The sequence below is a fragment of the Thalassophryne amazonica genome, chromosome 19 (genome assembly GCF_902500255.1).
Source record: "Thalassophryne amazonica chromosome 19, fThaAma1.1, whole genome shotgun sequence".
NCBI lineage: Eukaryota > Metazoa > Chordata > Actinopteri > Batrachoidiformes > Batrachoididae > Thalassophryne > Thalassophryne amazonica.
Window position 1 is genome coordinate 2929439 of NC_047121.1, and position 9217 is coordinate 2938655.

Genomic DNA, 9217 nt, shown 5'->3' on the forward strand with positions numbered 1-9217 from the left:
ATTACACTAGAAGTCTTTCAGAAAGCGCTGTAACTAGGTTAAGGATATGATTCCTTCTTTATGTTCTCTAATGCCATATACCAACACAGTGCAGAGTAGCTACCTAAACGCTGTAAGGGAGATGGAGTATCTCGTCAATAGTTTACATCCTCATTGAAGACAACTTTGGATGCTGTAGCTCCTCTGAAAAAGAGAGCTTTAAATCAGAAGTGTCCTGACTCCGTGGTATAACTCACAACTCGTAGCTTAAAGCAGATAACCCGTAAGTTGGAGAGGAAATGGCATCTCACCGAATTTAGAAGATCTTCACTTAGCCTGGAAAAAGAGTCTGTTGCTCTATAAAAAAAAGCCCTCCGTAAAGCTAGGACATCTTTCTACTCATCACTAATTGAAGAAAATAAGAACAACCCCAGGTTTCTTTTCAGCACTGTAGCCAGGCTGACAAAGAGTCAGAGCTCTATTGAGCTGAGTTATTCCATTAACTTTAACTAGTAATGACTTCATGACTTTCTTTGCTAACAAAATTTTAACTATTAGAGAAAAAAATTACTCATAACCATCCCAAAGACGTATCGTTATCTTTGGCTGCTTTCAATGATGCGGTATTTGGTTAGACTCTTTCCCTCCGATTGTTCTGTCTGAGTTATTTTCATTAGTTACTTCATCCAACCATCAACATGTTTATTAGACCCCATTCCTGCCAGGCTGCTCAAGGAAGCCCTACCATTATGTAATGCTTCGATCTTAAATAGGATCATCTATCTTTGTTAGTTGGCTATGTACCACAGGCTTTTAAGGTGGCAGTAATTAAACCATTACTTAAAAGCCATCACTTGACCCAGCTATCTTAGCTAATTATAGGCCAATCTCCAACCTTCCTTTTCTCTCAAAAATTCTTGAAAGGGTAGTTGTAAAACAGCTAACTGATCATCTGCAGAGGAATGGTCTATTTGAAGAGTTTTCAGTCAGGTTTTAGAATTCATCATAGTACAGAAACAGCATTAGTGAAGGTTACAAATGATCTTCTTATGGCCTCGGACAGTGGACTCATCTCTGTGCTTGTTCTGTTAGACCTCAGTGCTGCTTTGATACTGTTTGACCATAAATTTTATTACAGAGATTAGAGCATGCCATAGGTATTAAAGGCACTGCGCTGCGGTGGTTTGAATCTATTTGTCTAATAGATTACAGTTTGTTCATGTAAATGGGGAATCTTCTTCACAGACTAAAGTTAATTATGGAGTTCCACAAGGTTCTGTGCTAGGACCAATTTTATTCACTTTATACATGCTTCCCTTAGGCAGTATTATTAGACGGTATTGCTTAAATTTTCGTTGTTACGCAGATGATACCCAGCTTTATCTATCCATGAAGCCAGAGGACACACACCAATTAGCTAAACTGCAGGATTGTCTTACAGACATAAAGACATGGATGACCTCTAATTTCCTGCTTTTAAACTCAGATAAAACTGAAGTTATTGTACTTGGCCCCACAAATCTTAGAAACATGGTGTCTAACCAGATCCTTACTCTGGATGGCATTACCCTGACCTCTAGTAATACTGTGAGAAATCTTGGAGTCATTTTTGATCAGGATATGTCATTCAAAGCGCATATTAAACAATATGTAGGACTGCTTTTTTGCATTTACGCAATATCTCTAAAATCAGAAAGGTCTTGTCTCAGAGTGATGCTGAAAAACTAATTCATGCATTTATTTCCTCTAGGCTGGACTATTGTAATTCATTATTATCAGGTTGTCCTAAAAGTTCCCTAAAAAGCCTTCAGTTAATTCAAATGCTGCAGCTAGAGTACTGACGGGGACTAGAAGGAGAGAGCATATCTCACCCATATTGGCCTCTCTTCATTGGCTTCCTGTTAATTCTAGAATAGAATTAAAATTCTTCTTCTTACTTATAAGGTTTTGAATAATCAGGTCCCATCTTATCTTAGGGACCTCGTAGTACCATATCACCCCAATAGAGCGCTTCGCTCTCAGACTGCAGGCTTACTTGTAGTTCCTAGGGTTTGTAAGAGTAGAATGGGAGGCAGAGCCTTCAGCTTTCAGGCTCCTCTCCTGTGGAACCAGCTCCCAATTCAGATCAGGGAGACAGACACCCTCTCTACTTTTAAGATTAGGCTTAAAACTTTCCTTTTTGCTAAAGCTTATAGTTAGGGCTGGATCAGGTGACCCTGAACCATCCCTTAGTTATGCTGCTATAGACGTAGACTGCTGGGGGGTTCCCATGATGCACTGTTTTTCTCTTTTTGCTCTGTATGCACCACTCTGCATTTAATCATTAGTGATCGATCTCTGCTCCCCTCCACAGCATGTCTTTTCCCGGTTCTCTCCCTCAGCCCCAACCAGTCCCAGCAGAAGACTGCCCCTCCCTGAGCCTGGTTCTGCTGGAGGTTTCTTCCTGTTAAAAGGGAGTTTTTCCTTCCCACTGTCGCCAAGTGCTTGCTCACAGGGGGTCGTTTTGACCGTTGGGGTTTTACATAATTATTGTATGGCCTTGCCTTACAATATAAAGCGCCTTGGGGTAACTGTTTGTTGTGATTTGGCGCTATATAAAAAAAAATTGATTGATTGATTGATTGATATATATATGTATATGTATATATATGTATATGTATATATATGTATATATATGTATATGTATGTGTGTGTGTGTGTGTGTGTGTATGAACTCACTGGCTACTTTATTGGGTACACCTGTTCAATAGCTTGTTAACACAAAGAGCTAATCAGCCAGTCGTGTGGCAGCAACTCAATACATTTCGTCATCAAGACATGAAGACGACTTGCTGAAGTTCAAACTGAGCATCAGAATGGAGAAGAAAGAGGATTTAAGTGATTTTGAACGTGGTGTGGTTGTTGGTGCCAGATGGAATGATCTGAGTATTTCACAAACCCCTAATCTGCTGGGATTTACACCCACAACCACCTCTAGGGTTTACAGAGAATGGTTCAAAAAAGAGAAGCTATCCATTGAGCAGCAGCTGTGTGGATAAAAATGCCTTGTTGGTGTCAGAGGTCATAGGAGAATGGACAGACCGGTTGAATGTTTGATAGCATGATGTCATCATGTGAATATGGACCAACATCTCTGAGGAACATTTCCAACACCTTGTTAAATCTATGAAAGCCACAGGGGTCCAACGCCCCTCAACCCCCAAAAAATCGGTCCCCCCTGCCCTCACTGTGCATGCGTCATTTTGGAGCGTCAGCTGCAGCTCACCGATTATCACCTCATCCATGAATCATCCACATAAAGGCACTCTTTAGTTCCCGAACATCAAACAGGGCAACAGTTGAAGATGTCTGAATGCTGTTTGTACTGCGACAGAAAGAAAGGCATGGATGAAGGTGGTCTGAGGAGCTGTGAAATACATGAACTCTGGTGCCGGTGTTCCACTGTTTGTTAACTGTGTCTCACCTACAGAATGGTGATTTGAGTTTCCTGCTCTGCTTCATATCTGTAAGAATTCAGACAGCAGACAGATGAACACAGAGTGTGAGCAGAAGGCTCCGTCCGTATCCGTGTTTGACCTGAAACACACAGCAAGCGTCTTGTCAAAATAATCCAATACATTTTGGGCTGCGACTGGCAAAGACACGCTGCTGGATCACATCCTAACGTGGTGGGAGGAAGCACACGGGGACCAGCGTGCAGACTTTGTATTCTCTCTGAGCTGAAGCAGGCTTTGTCTGTGTAAAGAAGGCTGACTATCTGTGGGGGGAGGGGTTTACTTGTTTATTTGTTTTGTTTGTTGATGTGATCAAAGCCCTGGCGTGTGTGTGTGTGTGTGACCACGACAGGTGCTTTTTATTCGTGTGTCCCTGACATGTTGCTGGCTCCTTTTCAGCTGTGCCACAGGGTGGTGGACGGGATCTGTGGCCGGGAACCTCCAGGCAGGCTGGATTACAGCGCCACCTGGAGCCTGGAGGAGTGGCTGGACCTGCACAATTCACTAAGTGGCCTCTTCTGCCTGGCTGTGGGGAACAACCTCTCAGATGAAGAGGTGAGAGGTCAAACTTCCTTCTTCACAGTGTCCATTCAGATCAACTATATATATACACACACACACACAGCTCTGGGCGTCGCATGTTGGCAGTCATTACTCCTTCTAACACCTTTTTTTTTTTTTTTTGTCCGTCTTGTCCATATAATTCAATACATTTTGTGCTGCGACTGGCACATTTTCCTTTGAATGTGTTTGGCCACAGTGTGGAAGTGGAATCTTGGTGCTTATTCCATGGAACAACACATTCATTTTATGCGCCACACGAGGAAGACCATCTATAGACGGATAGAACCTGATCAGAGCCGGAGTACCTTCAGACATGGAGCTGCATAGCCTCTGTCAGAATATTTATGTTGGGAAAGTGTAACGACACGGACCCACAACAGGGGGCGTAAATGAACGGACAATAGATGAGCCAAAATACACACTTTACTGTTGTGAAATGTGCACAACCAGAATACAGACAAATACAGAATTTGGATTACAATCAAAATGTACACGGTGACGTGTGGGCAGGCTCGAGGGTAGGAGACGTCTGTCCCGAGAAGAACCAGATCCCACACGATTTCCACTGCCACCGAACCCGAAGGATACTGGAGCCGCCAAGTCCCGAGTCCCCAGGTGGTCACCGTCTCCGACTGTCGGATCTGGTACTGCTGGCAGAAAGCACAGAAACAGATATGATGAGTGTGAGAAAACACACCCAGTAAACAGTCAGCAGGAACAACAGTTTCTTTCAAGGTGGGAAAGACACCTCCACCTCTGACACCGAATTACCACATTCACTCCTCACGCCTGAACCACACTTAAAGAGTTCGGCGTGAGGAGTGAAGACCGTCACTCTAATCACCGGCTGCGAACCCCAGCCTCCAGCTGCACGTATGGATGAGGTACGTCTGTAAACAGTTCAAGAAAGATTACGGCAACAACGGCTGAGAGTTTACCTCGTAGGTAGACGATATCTCGGCGACGAGGTGGAGATGTCGTCCGGCTTTTGTAGTGTGGGTGATGACCTGGTGATTGGTGACAGCTGTCATAGTTGATGAGTGACCCCCCCCCCCCCTCAACGGGCGCCTCCTGGCGCCCGACCAGGCTTGTCGGGATGACGGTGGTAGAAATTGGCCAGGAGGGCCGGGTCCATTAAATCCATTAGACTAAATTAAATCCAAAAGACTAGTTTCTGGCAATCTAGATCGCTAAATTAATCTAAGGTTTCTATACCTTTTAAGCAGATGTTTTACAGATATATGCCCCTAGTATCCTGTTAAAAAGTTGAATTAAATAATGAGTTTCTTATTAAGAAAAGTAACATTCATGTGAAATATGTCGCATAATCTGCCCTAGAAACCAGCAGTTAATCCGTTTGTACTGAAAACACCTCAGTGTGAGTGTAGACTGACACAGACAGAATGCCCGAGTCTGAGCCTCCGCTTGTGGACAGGGGCGACTGATGACACCAGTGTGAGGAGTCGGTCTGCTGCAGGAACCATCACGTCCTCAGCATGCTGACCATTGCCATCTACTGCACGGAACCTTCATCAGTTCTTGTCATTTCTGACATCGTCAGAACGTTATTCTTTGAGATGGAGCTATGTGTCAGATCTAACCTGACTGTGTCCTGTCTGCAGGTTCTGTCAGAACTGTCTCACATGGGTCAGGACTACGCAGAAGCTGTGCTGAGCGTGCTCAGAGCCAGACAGGAGGAGATCCGCCGCGCTCTGGTGGAGAAAACCAACTCCATCTCCAGTGCTACTCTGCAGGACTTTGACTGGCAGCTGAAGGTGATTTAGTGTGTGTGCTGCTGTCTTTATTTGTAACGTCAGTCTGTCAAATGGTTTTTGTTTGGCTAAAAACTGACCTGGAACAGCTGGACACTGTGCACTTTATTATGAACAATAAACATTGTCCTGTGTCCTCTGTATCTCTGTGCTGTCTGGTCTACTTTCCTTAGCTACATGTGGCGGTTGTTAGTCCAGCTGTCTGTGTTTGTTTCTGTGACTAAAGTCACTGTCAGTGTCTGACGAATCGTACTTTGTCTGTGACTAAAGTCAGCCTGTATTTGCTGATAAATTGTACTTTAGCCACAATTAATATTAGCGTCAGCTGATAAATCTTACTCTGACTGAGAGTAAAGTCGACGTCGGCCCGATAAATTCTACTTTGATTGCATTTTTAAGTGATGAAGTGGCTCTGCTTTGCTTCATCTCTCTGCAGTTGGCCTTGTCCAGTGATAAGTTGTCGTCTCTGCAGTCTCCGTTGCTGAGCGTCACTCTGGATGTCAGAGACGGTGGCGCCGTCCGGCCTGTCAGCATGGAGATGGACAGGGAGGAGCTCAGCACGCTCATCACATCACTGGAAGCTGCTAACAAGGTGAATACCTAAGGTGGAATTAGCTAGTGGGTGGTTCATAAAGACATCGGTGTCATCGTCATTAGCAGGGTGTTTCCAAATCAATACAACTCTATTTAGAAAGAAGTAAGTCTTCAACAGGCCCTGGAGCCTGCTGGTAGAGTGCCTTGATTAGAGAGAATGGCGACATGAAGAGTTGAAAAAATTGGTCACATGACTCATGGTGCCATCTTGGGTTCCAAAATAGCGTTGGCTGTTAATATGTCTGCATGTAAATCCAGCTGTTTTATTTATTTATTTGCTGAAAATGTCGGGTTGTTGTGCATTTGGAGGCAAAAATAGACACAACAAGGGCTTCAAGATGTTCAGATTCCCTTCAGATCCGAACAGAAGAAACATTTGGGAAAATAGTCAGTCGTGTGGGATGGAAGCGACTTCATCAAAGCTTTGAGAGGTAAATTTATTGTTCAGTCCCATGTACAGTAAAACTCACGTAAACTGTCATCGTATAAACCAGATATTCACAGTCACCAGACAAAAAAAGTCCTAATGTTTTTGTATTGTTTTCCATGTAATAAACATCGTATATAACAGATTTTGTACAGCAGATTTTTTTACTCACATCGGATAAAACTTCCCGTCTGATTGCAATGTATTTCCATTAAAAACCCCGAGCAGTCTGGACGTGCACAGTAACAGAGGTACAAATTAAAGTTCAGCTCTGACACTCACAGATTTGAGGAAGTTGGGAGAGAAGTCATTTTTGTGATTAAAAGTCTGACCGTTTATTTTTTTTCACACCGTGTTCAGACTGGGACCTGCAGCCTGATGTGCACCTGTTAAATCAGACACAAAAGGCTGTGATTTGACACTTTTCTGCTTTTAATCCTTCATCTCCCATCATATTATATACATGAATAAATGGATCAGAATAAAATCATAAATCGGGCTTTAAATTAATTAAATAAATAATAAATAAATCATAAATTGTAAATTTGATATCTTAACTATTTTTGTATTTATTTTGATAGCACCTGTACCTGAATGTGTTGCTATAAAATGATTTTTAAAAATGTTGAAAACATTAAAGGTTCATTCAGTAGTTCAGCGCAGTTGAACCCAAAATGTGTGTCCTGAGTTGACGCCTCTCTCCAGTGAAGACACTCTGGGTGTCGGTGCTTATCCACAGGTATCACAGTATGGCACAGATGAGACTCTGTGAGTTCTCCTAGATAGGCTGTCAGTCTGTCACAGGTTACCTCTCCAGACAAGACTGGTACCTATTTACAGCTGGGTCAACTGAGATGATGTAGTTAAAATGCCTCATCCAAGGACACAGACTTGTAACCTGACCAGGTTTTGAACTCAGGTTTGATGTTGGTAGTCCATCTTCTTATCCCTTTGATCTTATGTTCCAGATTAATGAACCAGCTCCAAATTAAGTCCCCAATGCACCTTGGGTACTTAATTTGGAGCAGCACCGCATTTTACAGGCTGACAACAGCAGACAGAATGTGCTCAGTCTAGGGCTCGGGGCATGGTCCAACATCCAGTCCGTACCTCAACCCTGCGCCCATTCCATAAGCCGATCCAGCGCCCAGTCCTTAAACTGACCCTGCACCCATTCCAAAAGTTGACCCATGATATAACCTACACATCAGTGTGCAAAGCGTCGATGCTCTGATGACTTTCTGTGACACATTTTGTCCTCGGGCGGGGCGGGACGTGCAGTGACATCACTATTTTGTCCATGATGACTGACACGGCCTCTCTGACTTTAAGGATTTGTTGATGAGGTGTGAATGAAAGGCTGAAGGTGTGTGTGACTGTGTGTCCTGCAGGTGGTGCTACAGCTGAAATGAAGCTTGCAGACAGCGGTCATTGGATCTGAAGTCCTGCAGCTCACCATCATTTCATCATCCTGTTTAAGTGTGTGTGTGTGTGTGTGTAAGGTTGTTTGTTTGACATGTCGTGTTTGCCCCATAGAACACTTTATCATCACTGTTCCTTCACAGAAATGTTAAATATATGAATGTCTGAGCAGCGTTTTATGTTCTGCTCTGTCACGATGTAAAGCACGGTGAACCTCTGTGTTAACGCTGAGCGACCCAACATGGATTCTTACAAGACTTCACACATTTAAAGTCTCCTCTGCAAGTTCTCAGTTGACAAGCAGAGCATTTGATTGATGGATCAGTGGTCCAATCAACTTTTGTTTAGTCATGGCAACAGCTACACCTTCTGACGTGTCACTTTGCGGTGGCCACAGATGGACAAACAGCTTATGAGGAGTGTAAATTTGCACTCGAGTGGACTCAGATGCCATCATATTCAGTTATGGCTGATCGGTCTGCAGTTCCGAAAAATTTATATTTGCAGAAATGAGTCCAAGGTCCTGGTTTGTGTTCCTGGACTAACAGGTCAGGTGAGGGATCGTAGGCTGGAGCTGCGTGTCCTCACACCCACAGTGCCACAGAAGCATCCTGGTCCTTTATGGCCACAACTGTGAAAACTGTCTGAATTTGATATTAAATATCTTTTGGCTGGAATATTTGTGTTTTATTGTCATTGTTGAATGTCTGAACTTGATGTTTTCTGTCTGTTTTTGTACAAGTGAGAGTTTGAGGAGTAAAAAGACTTTTCAGCGTTTCGTTTAAGTGAAAACGGCTCCGATTACTCAGACGCTGTGTTGCTGAATCACAAAAAGCTGCTCTTTTTTGAGTGTTGGAAGGACTTTTTCTTGTTTAATTCCACTATGTAACAAATTTTGATTTTTGTTTTGTTCCTGGGTACACAGTGTGTTTTCCTAACCTGTTATGCCTTAAATAAATAGAAAA

The 9217-nt window shown here is 43.2% G+C and overlaps 1 protein-coding gene across 1 annotated transcript in view; it reads left to right on the forward strand.

The window, feature by feature from the left end:
* The window catches only part of commd8 (COMM domain containing 8), a 10257-nt gene extending 1328 nt beyond the window's left edge, over positions 1-8929 (forward strand). Inside the window, exons 2-5 of the mRNA XM_034159885.1 lie at positions 3873-4028; positions 5660-5812; positions 6246-6401; positions 8222-8929. Coding sequence (XP_034015776.1) covers positions 3873-4028; positions 5660-5812; positions 6246-6401; positions 8222-8242 — 486 coding nt within the window. The 3' untranslated portion in view covers positions 8243-8929. The remainder of the gene's footprint in view (positions 1-3872; positions 4029-5659; positions 5813-6245; positions 6402-8221) is intronic.
* The last annotated feature ends 288 nt before the right edge of the window (positions 8930-9217 follow it).